Source organism: Falco naumanni, chromosome 1 (assembly GCF_017639655.2).
Source record: "Falco naumanni isolate bFalNau1 chromosome 1, bFalNau1.pat, whole genome shotgun sequence".
Taxonomy (NCBI): Eukaryota; Metazoa; Chordata; class Aves; order Falconiformes; family Falconidae; genus Falco; species Falco naumanni.
Window position 1 is genome coordinate 57,114,382 of NC_054054.1, and position 17,278 is coordinate 57,131,659.

General features: G+C 41.6%; 2 protein-coding genes across 4 annotated transcripts in view; one reads left to right on the top strand and one right to left on the bottom strand.

Moving 5' to 3' along the window:
- GABRB1 (gamma-aminobutyric acid type A receptor subunit beta1) overlaps positions 1–3,113 on the top strand; it is a 142,016-nt gene extending 138,903 nt beyond the window's left edge. For all 3 annotated transcript variants that reach the window (XM_040594986.1, XM_040595001.1, XM_040595010.1), the window contains one exon: positions 81–3,113. In XM_040594986.1, the coding sequence (XP_040450920.1) occupies positions 81–428 (348 nt within the window). In that variant the 3' untranslated portion in view covers positions 429–3,113. The remainder of the gene's footprint in view (positions 1–80) is intronic.
- A 6,013-nt stretch (positions 3,114–9,126) lies between these two features.
- On the bottom strand, positions 9,127–16,221 carry COMMD8 (COMM domain containing 8). Its single transcript, XM_040595022.1, has 5 exons — positions 16,154–16,221; positions 14,902–15,057; positions 13,729–13,881; positions 11,918–12,073; positions 9,127–9,604 (listed from the first exon to the last, which is right to left on the bottom strand). The coding sequence occupies exons 1-5, from the start codon at positions 16,196–16,198 to the stop codon at positions 9,584–9,586; spliced, it is 531 nt and encodes a 176-aa protein (XP_040450956.1). The 5' UTR covers positions 16,199–16,221; the 3' UTR covers positions 9,127–9,583.
- Between the last annotated feature and the right edge of the window lie 1,057 nt (positions 16,222–17,278).

A 17,278-nucleotide genomic window follows, 5' to 3' on the forward strand; every position in this document is an offset into this window, starting at 1 on the left:
CCAGAAGGCACCCGTCCATCTGGAAAAAACCTTGGGCTGCCTGAGGAACTTGTCTAATTCACATTCCTTCCTTGACACAGGTTGATCCCCATGGAAATGTGCTTCTTAGCCCACTTGAAATACGAAATGATGTCAGCAGCTCAGACGTGTTCACAAGCCTCTGTGACCCTCGAGCCACCACGTACACGTACGACAGCGCCAACCTGCAGTACAGAAGAGCCACTTCCAGCAGAGACCTCTACAGCAGGAGTGTTCTGGACAGGCACAGGCTTCATAAAAAAGGACGCTTACGAAGAAGGGCATCCCAGATCAAAGTCAAAATCCCCGATTTGACTGATGTTAACTTGATAGACAAGTGGTCCAGAATGGTCTTTCCCATCACATTTATTCTTTTCAATGTTGTTTACTGGCTGTATTATGTGCACTAATTTATGCAATAATGTTACCATAGACTAACATAATTAGACTTGTTTCTTTTCCTTCTCAATTTTGTTAACTCTGAAGAACTGCAGTAGCCATAACATGTTCAAGGTAAGATACCCAGCCATCGAATACTTCTAGATTTAAGCTTTCAAAGAAAAAAAAGAACCCAACCCAAATCCAGCCTTACCATTCACAGATAAGTATAGTACAGATGTGCTCTTAAAAAGCATCTTCAGCAAAAGTGCTATACTTTGATTTTTTATAGAGTTCATGCATCACCCATGACCTTTCTGTACCCACTTTTATCTCTCTTTTTTTTTTTTAATGGAATAAAAATTAGTATTACTGTATTTCTTACCATATATTGGCAGTCCATGGCAGCACGCTTCCAAATGAGGCAGTAAAACAACTCAAAGTAGTAGTTATGTCACAGTCTTTCAGCATTTAAAGCACAGAGAAATTTGAAGAAATAACTGTTTGAAGGATTATAACTATTATATCACACATCATTTCAAAGTTAATAGTTATACTGGGAAGTGTTTCCATAGTGTCCGTGAGAAGTACCACTCAAGGAAAAGTCAATTCACATTTTCAAAGAGGCAGGGATCTTCAAAAGAAAGGAAGGGTAGCAGAAACAAATCCCACCAAGTTTCCAACTAAGGAATCAGCTGATGGACTCCTAACTGGATCCAACTTATTTCCACAAAGTAGCAAAGTCGAAATTGCTGAGAACAATTGTGCCATTTATAATTCTGTATTAAAAAGTAGGACACACAGACGTGTTCATTCCTGGAAGCAACTACTGAGGGATACCCCAGGCCTCAAGCGGCCACCTTTTTGACTCCCAGGTTGCCTGTGGCTGATAATTGCAACACACTCTCCCAAAAGCTGGCAGGTGTCTGGGAACAGATCTGAGGAGATTTCTGCACGCAGTTTCCTGTAGATTGCCTTACTCTGCTGAGGAACAGGAGATACGGCTGAGTCCTGCAACACACTAGTGATGCTGGTGCTCCTGAGGAGTTGCTTCTCCCCACCCAGCTGCTTATCGCCTGACACAACTCCAGCTGAGGGACCACAGGCGAAGGTCCCTGCAATTGGGTAGCAACTGGTCAGTCATCTCCTATCTGTATCAAATCCATTCCCCTTCTATTGCCAGGGGAGTTTTAACAGTTTTAACTCTATGGTGCCTAACATGGCATTTGATTGAAACAGAACTATTAGCGGTTGAATTTTATTTTGTATTGAAAGTGTTTCATAGTTTTAAGAGAACCAAGATATACAAGCCAGCAGAGCCTGTGGAGGTACCAAGGTGATTTTTCATCAGTGCCAGCTGGTACAGAAAGAAACTTTGATCAGGACAATCAGTAAGCAGCAATACCCACAGTTAGGAATTAGTAGGGAATACAAACAAGTGATGGAAAGCTTCTACACCAGTTCCACGCTGACTGGCAGTAAGGGCAACCGGTGACCTTATCGCCAGCTGACATTACAACTTTTTAATCAATCAGAACTTAATAATAAATGAAACACTCCTACATGTTAATGCTTGCCACATCCTGCAAGACCTGGACCTCCTAACAGATCAGGACCTGCTGCCCCTTCCCTTTGTTTATGCAGCAGGCTCCTGCGGAAACAGACTGGCATGATAAAACATCAAACAAGAAAGGGAATAGGTTTAATTTACTCATTACAAAAAAATGTAAGCCTGCAAAACAGGCATTTGACACTGGTAGTCTAGGGGGGTCCTTGAGACTATCAGTTTTCCTGTGGGCTCCGAAGCCACAGAACCCAAGCTCAACGGAACACAAAGGTGATTTCCTCAGCTGTCTTCTCTCTGTCACAACCTTTAACCTCCACTCTATTGAAGAGTTGCACAATTTTACCAGATTGATCAGCCAGTGGGTACAACTTGAAGTGATTCAGGACAAATATTCATTCAGTCAAATGGCTCTTCTGAACAGGCTACAACTTGTATGCCTACCCCCACCCTAAAACAACTCCAAATAAATTTTCAACATTTGCACCATACCAGCAACCAAACTAAGAACTGCCACACATCATTCAGCATGGGACATTTTGATGAATTTTTTAGTTAAATTTAAGCAATGTTCAGATCATGAACATTTTAGCTGTATATGGAAGTCTTGCATGCTAAGTAAACTGAACTTCTGTAACTGCCAAAAGAGCCCCAGGAGGGAGACAGCAGCAGGGCCATATATGCTGCCTATTCCAAACACATACCCCATTAAATGGTTTTGAATTCAATGAACTGGCACCAGACTTTACAAACAGAGAGAATAGGTCCATGAGCTTGTGCACTTGCCAGATTTGAGGTTATATGCAGAATATAAAGAAAGAAATACATTCTACAGATTTGTAGGGTAAAATACTCTGAAAAAAAACACTGTCAGTGACCCATGGATTTGCATTACCTGATTTCTCAAAGATATTCACAGGCAGACCACAGGTCAGTAATTTAACCCAGCTGTTCCAGTGGTGCAGAGATGTTACAACCCCTTCTTACAGCTACAGTGGAGATTCAGGAAAAGCAGCATGGCACTGAAACAAGATTTTAGCTTAAGAAAAGGATCCTTTACCTTATATTACAAGAGCAAAGATCAGCCTTACTGGTCTTCAGCATTTTTCTTGTAAGACCCTAGCATCTGCATACACATAGTTTCTATCTTATGGATCACCCAGCTACTTCACCCACAGATGTTAGTCACATGGGCTAAAAACCATTACACTGTACAGTTCCAAGCAAAAAAAAAAAAAAAAAAAAAAAAAAAAAAAGGGTACGGAGGGGAGGAAGGGCCATTAACAAACAAAAAGCAGTGCAAATGCAGAAGTCCTTCGGAACAGCATTGTCCAAAATAGAACTGCCAGTGTTGAACGGCACGCAGCAAGGCCTGCCTGCATCAAGAGCTGGAAGCCACAGTCTTGACGGAGGAAACAGCTGCCAGCTCTCGGCGCAAAGCTCTGCAGCAGGGGCTAATAACCCCACCACATACAGAGGCAAGAGCCACTTACTGCAGGCACTATCTTACCCCAAAGCCAGCACTCCTGCCTCCCACCGCTCCTGTCCACACATCTAACCACTAACTCTGGTAAAGAAAACAGAATTTGGCATACAAGCTTGCAAGGTACATTGGATTTAAACTAAAACCTCTTTCAAAGCCTCAAAAGAGAATTAAAACCCAAACTTGGGAACGGTATATAATGGTGTATGACCATAACGAGTACATTTTCCCTCTTTCAACTACTTTTAGAAAAAAAAGCAGAAGAAAACATTTCTCACTTGAGAGCAATAGCTTGGCAGCAAGGAAAAGACAGTGGTTATTAGAGGCACAGGATGGAAAAATATGTCTATTTATGGGTTACCCACGCACTCTGCCATCTAGAGCTAGAAATCAGTGAGTACAAAAGAAACACCTCTTCCCATCAACAGGGTGGAGTCATTTGGCTGACTTTAAGCAATGAAGGTGAATAATGATGCAATGCTAAGCTCCATCAGTGTTGTACTTCACTAATTAGTTTGCCTGCCCTTAGGAAGCAGACATCAAGATCAGCATAGGTAAGGTACTATTACTAATTAGATTTCAGCTAAACTCCCTTTCAATTTGGGCAGCTGTCTCGTGCAACCTGTGTTGGAAGTCCTTTTTAGCTAGGTTTCCCAAAGATATGGGCTTCTACTGCCCCTGAGTGTGTGTGTATGTTTGTGTGCCTACCTGGAAATCTCCCAAAAATATTTGAATCCGCAGACAATTTCAACTACAAGATAGCAGAACAGTAGGGATCTAGGAGATACCATGTTCTTACAGGTTTCAACAAAGCAGTTAGCTGAGCAAGAGGACAAAGATCATGTTAATTCACCCGTCTTCTCTGGCACAGAGATACTCGATGAACACCAACCTGATTAGTAAAAAAAGAAAAAAAAAAATCAGTATCACAGGAATCTTTCTGCCAGCATTCCTATCCTTCATGCTACCACTGACCAGCACAGAAGTTGCCATTTCAGTTACTTGCTCTTTCACCTTGTTCACCCTTATAGAAAACGTTCCATCCCCTCATACTGCAAGCGGAGGATTTCTTGAGATGTATCATGAGGGAAGTCATGCAGCACTGGAGGCCATGTTCCACCAGCTGCTCCTGTTTCCCATCACTGAGGAACCTCTGCACCTTCTTGTGAGTTCCCACGTACTGAGGATGCATTGCTAACACTGCCTTGGGAGCATTAGTCAAATATAGAGGCTGTGTTACACTTGTTATGTACAAAAATATTTTTAAATGGTTTCTGTATTGCAAGGCATAAGACCCATATCCATGATTGTACAAGACTGTGCCTTCCTACCCCCGTGGGCAACCACCCTGCAGCTCAAAGGCAGCAGGAGATCACAGAAGAATATTTAATTTCAGCATGTAATGATACCAAAACATATATGCACAGCATGAAAGAATTAAGAGACATATGAGAAATCTGGCATTTCTTAAAGGAAGACTAGGTCACTTTGGTCTACTTACTGTCTTGGAGTGCAGAGTGAACTCTAATTATGTTGTCTGCTCCTTGGCATGTTTATTTCTGAATTATTTTATAGGTAATTTTGAATCTCCAAATGTTATAAAAACATCACCTCTTGTCTTGTCCTGGTGCCATTCTAAGAAACGGTCTTCAGCACTTATTCTTGGCAAAATCCAATTGTATTTGATTATCATTACCAATGAGAAGCTAAAATAATTAAATGACAGCAGAAGCATGTCATCTCTCTAGAGACTCTCTCTGATCAATAACGTGTTTTAACTTATCACTGGCTAGCTGTATATGCACGTGAAAGTATAAAATATCAATCACACTGCCAAAAATGTTCATAAAGATGGGTTTCCTCTGGCAGATTATGCACTTCAGTGAGAGCATCAGCAACCTTGTTCCCATCTATGAACATATCAGTTTCCTTGTTCCCGTCTGAAACATCATTTGCCGTTTTGATCTAGCTGACAACATACTACCTGATTTTCTTTAGATTTTCAGAGACAACTAACTTTGAATGTTGTTTGCAGCAGCTTTACAAACAAAGCTGGCAAATCATTTCAAGAAAGAGCTGAATAAGACTTCGGCATAGGTAAAGAATTCAGAATTGGGTTTTACAAAGGCAGTTAATACCAATTCTCATCAGATTGCCCAATGCTTGCTTTAGCTCCCATCTAAATCAACATCAACAGAAATATGGAAGATCTGAAACCTCTGCATTCCCAAGAAACAAAATTCCTTCTTTTACGATAGGCATCAGAAAACAGTTATTTAATCTACATGGTGTTAGGAATCCTTCCCCCCAGATAGTCCACCACCAAAGCAGTCCCCGTGGACCTATAGTAGTTCCCAATTAGAAAAATTTACACGCTTTCCAGTGCCTTTCATTACTGTATTAGCTAAATTAGCTGACTAACCTAATGCTAAAACGTAGCCCAAGCCTTCTCTATGTAGGACTCCTGCTGGTGCTAGCACATATGAAGAGTACCTTTGAGTAAAATTCTCAGCCATAGAGAGCATGAAGTGTCGAACATCCAGTATATCCTCTACAAACCAGCTTAAAACGTCAGGTTCTGCTCCTGTGAAGACTTCACAGAGCAGCCTGATGAGGTGAAGCACACAGGCTTGTAGAAGTCCGAAGGATGAATCTTTGTGAGATTTGCCTCCTTTTCTACATTTTGGTAGTAGTCTTTTTGTCTTTCTGGAGAGGTCCAGAACTAAGTATAAACTATAAGTTTACAGAGGGAAGCGTAGTGTACTGCCAAATGTAATCAAGGCAGATTTAAAGAAGTGATCTTGGTGCACTTATGGAAGCATTCTCCAGTACTAGAAGAGTAAAAATACCTTTATTTCTGATACTTCATTAAAAATATTAGTTCACAACTCAAAGGGATAGCAAAGTGTGCATACTTCAGGACAAGGTGTTACTGGCTCTTAAGACCACCCTTCAGAAAAAGGTACAATCATGTTTCAGCATGTTTCTTACAAGAAAGGCTTGCTCCAGAACTCAGAAATTGCTCTACAGGCTTATATAGATGTTTTGAAAATACATATTCTTGACATACACGATTGCCCTGTTGCAAGAGCAGCTTCATTGCAACAGTCACTTCCATACCAATGGTTTGCAGGTCGGAGCCAAATCTGATTCACTATAGCATGCCAAGATCAAAGCTGAAATGGTTGATCATTAAAAACACGTTTTTTTCTGAAATCACAGGAAGATTTCTATGAAACAGAGAAGTGCAATGAACACTAGTGGAAAGCAAGTAACATTTTTATAATTAATTTTTATATTTTGTATCAAGATACGCTGCATTTTCTGATTCAAATTGCAGGTCTATTTAAGCAATGTGATTTTCTGTAGGTGCTTTTTACACGTTGAAATTAAAACTTCATACAGCGGTGTGTCCATTATAAGTATTATTTTCATTAGGACTTCTGGTTCAAAGAGCCTACTGTACAAAATTTTGGTTTTGCTCTTAATTACGTGCTTAATAGGTCTGTACAAAGTACCTGCAAAACCACAGAGGTTTTATCAGTATATTTATGATGGTTGTTTTCCTTTTTTTGCCCATGCAACCATGGGACCCAGAAGTGAGCTGCTCTGCAGGAGCAAACAGTGGCAGAATATGAACCCATGTCCCTGAAACAGGACAAAAGGGGGAGCATCACCCAGGAACAACTGTTACAATTTAGTGTGGTGGGACATACAAATACTAAAGCCGCCTCACTTAGTGTAACCAGTTAATGAGAAGAGCTCAGGCCTGGAAGAATGCAATAAAATATGGATATGGGCAAAGTAAGCAGATGGGCAAGGACAAAATTTCAAGTTATTTTACGTTAATGGAGTCTCCTTAAACTCCTGCACCTTTGGTCCAATTCCTATGCCTTCGGAATATTTCCACCACCACCACCGATTCCCCCTTAGTCACAGACTGAAGTGGCTTTGTGAGTGACACTCCTCACATCAGCCCCTCCTCAGCTTTTGTTACTGGTACAGTTCTTGTACTTTACTCTAGTCCCAGCATACAGTTCCTCCAGATTGTGGGGTTGTGACGTGCATTGAAGTGCTCTGGGCTGTATGGAAACCTCTGTGTGGAAATGTTACACCAACTTCCTTACCTAACCTCCCAGTCTTCAGTCCAGAAGGGAGCACAGCCAGGCATACTTGACAGACATGCTCCTGGCCACATGAGCTTGGTTTAGATGCTTCCTTGACAGGTACGCTTTTCCTATTCACTACCTTTTCATGTCTACCTGCGTTCAAAGTGTATTGAAGCTGACACTACCATAACGAGTCCTGTGAAGTCTCTAGCTTTTCTCATCAATTCGACCTGGTACCATCTCCACAAATGTCTTACCTGTCACAACTGGAGATCTTGCTTACTCCAGAAGTAGCTAATTGTCAGAGCAGAGAAATAACAAAACTGTTTTCTGATAGATGGTAAAAAATACAGAGCGGCAAGCTCTCCTCTCCGTTCTGTTTGGTCCTTTTCCTTTCCATCTACTGGAGGCCTTTACATGCCTTACGAGGACGGTTCGTTTCTCTGTAGAGATGTAAGGTCAGGATGCATGTTTCAAATGCAGTTCTGTGACAATCATATTTTAGCTGCTAGCTCTCAACTGCTCATGAACTGGTGCTCCTCTCCCTCTCTAGTTGTTCATGTGGTGTTGTTATGCCCCTCTGTCAAAAACATCATTTTGATGGTTATATGAAAAATACTCTGACTTTCAATAAAGTCTTAACATCCACAAAAAAGCAGCTCATTGCACATTTATTACTGTCAGATCACAACAGAACTGTCTTTTTTTTTAAAGCAAAAAATCATTGACGTTTTCATAGAAACCTTCCTACGAGTTTTTCCCTCTTCCTCCTCCTCTTTGACAAGACCTATGAAGTCCAATTTTTTTATACATGTTATTTTACACGTTGCTTATATGAAAACCTATGGCATAACAAAATATAGTGGGAGAAACTCAAGACCCCAATTTTGAAACTATGAAGGTAAGTTATTAATTTTGCCTTCTTATATATACAAAACATGCATAATATACACACACATATGATAAGTACACATTTGTATTTATGCAAGCATTACAGATAACTTTCTCTTTATATGTGGAAAAATGGTTTAATAAATAGTAGACACCGTAAGATTTCTAGTGTAGTCTTCTCTAGTATTACAGCTTCTAACTTTTGTTACATACTACAATCAAAAGTCAACATGGTTTCAGAGAAGTTTAGAGTAGGATTTACCGGTTACCTGCTGTATTAAGTGGGCTGGGAATATCCTTTTCACAGTCTACGTAGGTCAACTCCTCTCCAGCAGCACTGCACTCCCTTTTGAGAGCTTTCAGTATATTAAGTGAAAAGCCATCAAGTAAGATAAAAACCTCAAATTTTACTCTGTATAAAGCCCCAGTGCTTTTTCTGCAATTTCCGAGCACTGAACAGGTTGCCTAGAGAGGTTGTGGTGTCTCCATCCTTGGGAGATATTCAAAAGCCATCTGGGTAGCCTGCTCTAAGTGACCTTGCTTGAGCAGGGTAGTGAGACAAGATGACCTCCAGAGGTCCCTTTCAACTCCAACTACTCTGTGATTCTGTACTGCTTTTGTTTCTAAAGCAGGTTTTTCCCAGCATCTAAAAATAAAAATCAAGAAACAACTTACTGCAATTATTCACAAACAAAATCAAGTGTTTATTTACTATTTACAAGTATAAATACATTAATGCTACTTTGTCATGTTCTTCATTATCATGGCACCTTAGATAAAAGTAACATTATGTAAGTGAGTTAGTTTTACTAGGCACCTATGCAGTCACTGCCGAAGTTTAACCAAAACAAATATGGCACACGTCATAAATGATACTTTTCCATGGTTCTATAAATCTTTAGTACTAAAAGCAACTGTACATTGGATTTTTATGTTTTTGGTCGAACAGATATAAGGTTTTATTATTTTTTACAAAAGGATTAGTATTTTTTTTGGTCACAAGTCTTAATAGCCTTTTCACTTCAGTATTTTACAGCATCAGCAACTTTTGGCTTTGCAGAGAACATTTCTTTCCCCTCGCCCACTCCAGGTCAAATGGGGAGCCATCACCAGCAGATACTGTCGATGATCTGAATTCCATCATTTCAGTTGCAAGACAACCTTCAAAAAGGAGAAAAGCAATGAGATTAAAGTTGGATAAAACCAAAACTTAAGCAGGGTAGGAAATACAGCTTTTTTCTTTCTGTTACAGTGTAATATACAACTGTATAAACATGCCTTTCCTCTGGAAAATACACCATCCCTCTCTCAGTTCTCTTCTACAACCTCACACAACTATCACTTCCAATAACTAACCAGCATTTACTGCGTACAAACCACTCCTCAGCTACCTGTAAACAAGGAGTAGAACGGTAATTTCCAGGTCCAGTGAGATTCCTTTTGTGCAAAGCAGAACTGAGGGACCATTTCTAACGTGAATTCCTCCTTGTGTGCACATAAAACTAAGTAAGAGGATGACAAGATACCACAGCTTCCATACAGACCCTCAAGCAGAACAAAAACTGTGTGGAAACTGAAGTCTGTCCTGGAACAATCCTTGTTTGCATAGCGTCAAGTTCATGACAAGCTGCTATTTTCATTTAGTTTTGCAGGAAAAGATCCAGGTGAACGCAAGCTCTTAAGGGCTCTCCTTTCACGAGAACATCACCTGTATCTGGACTAATGTACTTATCTCACTAGGAACTGCACAGTTATTCAAAGGTCTCATGTTAGCCTCATTAAAGCAACTGGTGGACATCATCTTAGTGTCTTTTGTAATTCAAAATATTAACAGCACTATTATAACTTAGTATTTAACTCTATGAGCTATAAAACTATTACTTTCAGTTGATTTATACTGAAAAAGCTTTTTTCTAAATATTAGTCTACAGATTTCAGCTATAGCATCATAACATTGCATAAAACATGTAAAGAAACTCCCTACTTGCTAAATGTTATGAAGCATCTAGAAACATGTTCGTACAATACTCGCATCCATCCTGCAGTATGTCAGAGAATTCCACCTCTCAGATAATGTGAAAATGTCTTAATATTTATTGTCTGTTAACACACACACATACTTTCCTTTATAACAGAGCCAGAATTAATACTGAAAGTGAACAAGGATGGATTCCAGGATTCAGTCATCACCAGGGGGCATGTCCGATGACGCTTCTTCCCCTAACGATTTTTCTTCAAATTGTCACTTCCTTTAGTCTTTTCTATTAAGAAATCTGAGACACTACAAATAAAGCTTTACTCGAATTTTTCTTCTTGGGTTACTGTATTGGAACCTTTAACTTTGTTCCCGATTTACTATGCCATGGAAATTACAGCACTCCATTTGAACGAAACAACTCTCCCATATGCATCCCCAGCCACTGGCATTTTGTGAACATTTTGTGAACTGGGGGAACACTGGAGTTCTCGCCAATCTTTCAAAATCAATTCTCATCCGACACTTACTTTGTTTTATTCTCCTCCTGTTCTCACTATATAGAGTTTTTAATGGTGCTCTGAACAGACTATTATGCTTATAAGGATTCTAATGACATTTTTAAAAAATTCTAGACTAAACTGTGCCGAAGTCCAAGACAGTCTGCCTTTTATAAGGCTTTCTGTAACTCTATAGTCATTTTGCCAATGAACAATTGACTTTGGGTTTTCAGCAACACACCCAGAACAATGTGGTTCATGTCTACTACAGCCTTTCAAGGGGAGCCTGTTGGCAAAGCCTTCTTAGTCCAGCTACAGAAGGCATCGCACTCGCAGCCTCTCACCCTGCTGCAGGACTTCAGCCACCCCAGCATCTGCTGAAAAAATAGCATGCCAAGCTGCTGGCAATCCAGGAGACTCCTGGAATGCATTGAGGATAACTTCTTAAGCCAGGTAACGGACAGCCCAGAGGCTATGCAATACTGGACCTGATGGTCACCAGTGCAAGTGAGCTAATTGGTGATGTCAGAATTGGAGGCAGTCTGGGCTGCAGTGATCGTGCTCCGCCGGATTTCACAGTCCCAAGGAATATGGGGCAGGTAAAAAGTAAAATCAGGACGCTCATTTAGGAAAGCAAAATTCCAGCTCTTCAGTGAGTTAGTCAATAGGACCCCCTGGGACACTGCCCTCAGTGACAAGGGAGCAGAACAGGGCTGGCAGACCCTTAAGGATACCTTCCATAAAGCACAAGAGCTCTTGATCCCCAGGTGTAAGAAATCAGGAAAGGATGGCAGGAGACCAGCATGGATGAGTTGAGACCTGCTGGTCAAGCTAAAGGGCAAGAAGGAAATGCCTGCATGGTACTTAGCCGCCAGCTACTTACAACAGCTTTAAAAGGTCCCTTCCAAGCCAAACTATTCTATAATTCTATGAATTTCAGTGAAAATAAACTCAGTACATGACAAGTCAGAAACAAAGGATGGTATCGGTAAAAGCTACCTTATTAGCGGCTTCCAGTGCATTTATTAGGTTCTGCAACTCCTCCTTATTCATCTCTATAGAAACTGGTTTAATTTCACCATTTTCTCTCACATCCAGATCAAGATTAAGAAGTGGCATTTGCAGCATGGAAAGCTTATCACTGGAGAGAGCAAGCTATGCAGATTGATGGAACAACAAGAAAGTACAAGGTGAAGTCATTAACTTTTTAGTTTTTCATAGCATCATATTCGCACTTTATACTGAACGTATACCACCAGTATACCAGTACACTACCAGAACAAACATCAACATGACAAAATTCATTCCTCACAAGTCACTGTTCCAGTATAGGGGTTTCCTTCCCCCTCCCCCCCACCCCCGCCATTGTTGGGATTTTTGTTTGTTAATATCAACAATATACTGAAATACTAAAACCCCTCTTCATAGCAATACATTTGTCAAAATAATTTGTTAAAATTACTGGGCTGCTACATTTTTGTATTCTAGGATAAAAGAAAGGATACATTTGATCATAGCTCTTTAAAAGTGAAGTATATAAATCCTGAAGTCACCACATTAAAATAGTTCTGGTAATCAAAAAGAAGGGTCTTACAGAAAGAGGCAGATGAGAGAAAAAGGACACCTTTGTGCACTTTTCAGCTCTCTCTTACAGCTGATCAAACACTGTCAGATACCCTATTCAACAAACACTGATAAAGAGGATTACATACCAACTGTGCTTTCTTTTTTGTTTACTATTATACTCTAGTATAAATAAGGCTTTTAAAATACATTAAAATCAAAGCTCAGTTTATAATACTGTAGGTCAGTATTTTACACACCTATCTTATCAGAGAGCAGAATGTAATACAGCAGAGGAGAAACAATGTCCTTGGTAGGATTCAACGATGGTAAGCGAAAAAAATCACAACCAGCTCAAGAAAAAAAAAAAAAAATCTGGTTTAAAGCAAAATGAATACAGTAGTTCAGACATGTACCAGAAATCACAAAATAGAAACTTAAAAAAATCCTCCAAGTCAAAAGAAACCACAAACAAGAGCTCACATAAGCCTAGTTTATATTTTCATAAGCAGTAAACGCAGTTAGCAAGAGATTGATCTGTAGTTAACAGTTCATCTGAAACACATTATGAAGCCATATTTGCTCTTGCAAAATTTTGTCTATTGTGGGCATTGCTCTTTGATTTCCAAAGCTGTTTGCTGCACAAATTATTTAACACTCTTGTTGAAATTAAAAACTATTTAACAGCTCTACAAATCTGTTTAGTAGCTCCCATGGACTAACTGAAAATGTAAACGGTATATGTAGTGTTGTTAAGTCTTTGACAGAGCCTAATTTAAAGCAGCTGTCTTTGTAAACCCAAAGCAGCACCACAGTGATCACTGGATTATCAAAATAAGTCTAAAAATAAAATTATTTCAAACTAATTATTAAATAACTGTTTATTGCAGGAATCTAAAAATTTGAAAAGAAGTCAGAGAAACACATCCTGAACCTTAAAATTAAGTAAATATTTCTTCTTCCTTTGAATAAAAATATTGTCTATTCAGGCCTCAAAATCGTAACAGCATACGAAACTTCCAGGTGTTCCTGAGTAACATTCAGTCTCCTTTTAGGGATACATATTGCAGATTTAAGAGGAAGAGGGGTGGGACAGGAAAGAAGAAGTTTACCTTTACAGTTTATACAAAATACCTACAAAACCTGAACTATGCTCCAGAATGAGCAGGCTTAAGGGCACTATACCAATAGTTGAGTTCTGTGTTGTGGAACACTTCTTTCAAACAACATTGAGACAACACTCTCACCTTTAACTGCCAGTCAAAATCCTGAAGCTGGGCAGAGGAGATTGCGTTTACTTTTTCCACTAGTGCATTCCTGATTTCTTCCTTTCTGCCTTTTAGACATTTTGTGATTGCTTCTTGATAGTTCGAATTTAACTCATTTATCTGCTGAGCAGCCTACAAAAAATAAAAATTGTTATTTCTTAAACAGTGAACTACAGAAATAACATGTACCAGCTGTAATAGCTGTGGTCTGTAGATATCCAAGCTTCTACCCAGTCTGCTGTTTTATTGGACTCCATACTCTCATCTTTCCTGTATTGTCCTCAGTGGCTACCCTCTGTGTTTGATAGGTAGCATTTACCACAGCCATATATAAAGAAAAAAAATAATTTTCTTGTCATTCGAATTAAGAGACCAGAGAATGGAAGCTTTATCAGCCTTCTTAGATGCCACCCTAAAATCAAAACAAAAAATCATACACACAAAACCACTGAAGTTTAGCTCTGAAAGTTTCTGAACATCAGAGTGGAGACAAAATATATTAGCTTAGCTGAAAGAGACATGCTGATGTACAGCTTCCTATAGCTACACAAGTGTCTTTCTTTGATCTAGCTACTAGCAAGTACTCAATCCCAGCAATGCGCAAAAGGTAGGAATTAAGATTTCTGATAATGGAACAGGTTTTGCAAAGTTTACACATATTGGAATGCCACGAAATGTAGTCCCTGTCCCACACAGTCCTCCATTCACAGTCTAGATTTAGGGGTTTTGGATTTACATACAGTCAATATTTTAAAACACTTCAATGCAGTAGCAACGACCAAAGAAAGCTAAACAAGAGTGTGAACTGGTTTTAATGCTAATAAACAGTAATGACAGACTACTTTTTTAGGAAAGCTTATTTAATTTGGTGGTACTTCAGATATCAATTTAAGTCACCAAAACAGTATTTTAACAAGTATTATCCAGTGTTATTAATAAAAAAAACCCTAAAGAACTAACCAGTGTCAATTTAATTCTTTTAAAAGTCATTGCAGTGTATCTCTGAATGCTGCTCAATTTATGCCTATTTAGGCTTAGTCTGCTACTACTCAAACGCTACACTATAAAAACACTTTAGGACTAAATAAACTACAAGACCAATCACTCCAGCATGATCTCTCAAAGCCAAGCCCTACAGTGATAAGCCCTTACCTCTTCATCAGATATGTTTTTGCCAACTGCAGTTTTGAAATATGTCATTGTTTCTTCCAAAATCTCCATCCACTCCGACAAGCTCCAAATAGTGCCATAATCTTGATATCGAGGATACGCACGGCCACATATACCATCAACTATTTTATGAAGGAACTGAAACAACATGATATATAACTTAAGAGCATAATTCTATCAGGGTTAACCTACCCCAGATATGAGACTAATTAAGCAATAGAGTTATCACCCCCTCCTTCACTGGGTGCTGCCTCAATGCTTCCTCTGAGCACAGCCCACGCGCCATCCTAAAAAGTCACACAGGTTAGTCCCCGAATATGAACTGTCCTCTCCCCTCCCCTCAAAGTTAATTCACAAGGTTTGGCCACAGAAATCACAACATGATTCACATTCACCTCGGACTTACATTTGGACAACAGTTTTGTGCACGACTGTAACATCCTGCTGAGCAGCAGCTCTGCCACGCCAGAGGGCACCTGTCACCCTGTATCGGGACTGGCAGGATGCAAAGCACAACTCAACGGGCCAACCTCCCTCCGTGCCTGTGGGTCTCTCTGGTCTCCCAAACCACAGTTCTCTAGCACCAAGCCTCTTCTACATGCTTGGCTTCTTGGCCTGCTGTAGTAATTTTATTTGAGCACTGCAGTGAGGCAAATCCAGGCGGGCCGCTCCTTCAACAACTGGAAACGGCTGGAGCCTCTCTGGGAGCAGCCGAGAGCTCCCGCAGGCAGGCCACCCCCGCAGCGGCAGTGACAGCGCCGAGCCCTCAGCCGGCGGAAGGCTGGCACAAGGAAGGGCATCTCCAGCCGCCCAAGAGCCACACAAGCGCAGGCCCCTCCGCCGGGCACCCCCCACGCCGCCTATTCCGGCTTCGTTTCGGCACGGCCCAGAGCGGCGGCCGAGGGAGGGCGGCGCGGCGAGCGGCACCGCTCCGCAGCCCCACGCGGCCGGCGGGCCCGACCTCCCTCACCGGTGCCGGAGAGCGGCAGCTCGGCCGCCCCGCAGCGAACGCCGCCCTCCCCAGCCCCGAGGGCCGCTACCGGACGCCGGGGGGAACGCGCCTGCTCCCACCGCGTCCCCGCCCTCCCGGGTTCGCTCACAGCGGCAGCGGCTCGGAGGCCCCGACAACGGAAAGGGCCACCCTGCCGAGCGCGGAGGGCAGGCTGCTGGCCGGCACGGCGGCCGCGGCTCCGCTGGCCCCAGAGGCACCGGACCCCGCCGCCCGCCCGCCTACCTCGAGGGCCCGTCCCGGCGGCAGCTTCTCCAGCAGCGACAGCATTTCCCGGCCCTTCCCGCCCCCCCGCGCCGGCCACGTGACCAGCCGGGCTGCCCGCGAGCACACGCTCCCCCCTCCCATTCGGCGGCAGCGCGCATGCGCACAGGCAAGGACTCGCCCTCCTCCGCCCAACTTCACCGGTTCAATCCCAGCCCCGGCGCAACGGGTATCGCCCGGCGGGTTTGGAGGGCAAACCAGCGCTCTGTGCCACCTTCGATCTGATGGCGAAGGAAGTTGGCAGCTCAGAATCTTTACGAGATTTTACGTGCAATAATACATATGCTATTTTCACATGCTACCTGTTTTACAGCTTTGCTTTTTTCCTCTTAACAAGCTAACTTTCCAACTGGCAGCAGCGGCGAAGTTAAAGGCTTAAAACAGATGACACATCTTCTCTGATATTAAATGACACTGAGGAAGTTAGGAGAAATACTAACTACAGAAGTCCATGCTGCTGGTACAGTGCTTGCCACAAACAACTCGTTTCTGCTTTGCAGAAATGGGAGTTCAATGCTAACCAGACCACGGTGGTTTATGGCATGGGTTTTTGCATTAGCAATGACCTTTCCGTTACTTCAGTTGATTTGAACGTGAACGTGAAGAAGCAAAAATTCCCTGACCACTTGTATGAGAAACCCTGTATGAATTCAAGTCCCAGCAAGACACAAAACTGCACAGAAACTGGTATGCCTGTATCCAGCCCTTAGTACACCAAAATCACTAGGTTATCTCACAGGCAAACAATTCATGTGTATGTAAATCTAACACTGGGGTGTAACAATATGCAATCAGCTACAAGTCTGCACTGGTGGATATGTCCCTGGAAACCCTTAGGCTAGTTAAGTCAGTTGTCTTCTCCACAGGCCGGTACGTGGCTGTGTAGGAACAGCTGTGGGGTGTGAGAGTTTTGGAGAAGAAAGAGATGGGGAAGAACCGCTTTCGTGTCTTGCTGACTGTAAACTTTCAGATCCACCCAATTTCTCTCAGGGTTTGCCACTGCTAGTAGATTAGATTTTTAATAAAGGCTTCTGGGTAAATGTATTCAATGTTATTATAGAGAAATTACCTGAAGATGCTGTTAAA

Excerpts from the sequence above, each read along its gene's own strand:
- COMMD8 (XM_040595022.1), bottom strand. The coding sequence starts at position 16,198 with ATGCTGTCGCTGCTGGAGAAGCTGCCGCCGGGACGGGCCCTCGAG. Across the intron at positions 15,058-16,153 it reads CGCCGGGACGGGCCCTCGAG|TTCCTTCATAAAATAGTTGA; the intron begins GTAGGCGGGCGG and ends ATGTTGTTTCAG. Across the intron at positions 13,882-14,901 it reads AAAACATATCTGATGAAGAG|GCTGCTCAGCAGATAAATGA; the intron begins GTAAGGGCTTAT and ends TATTTTTTGTAG.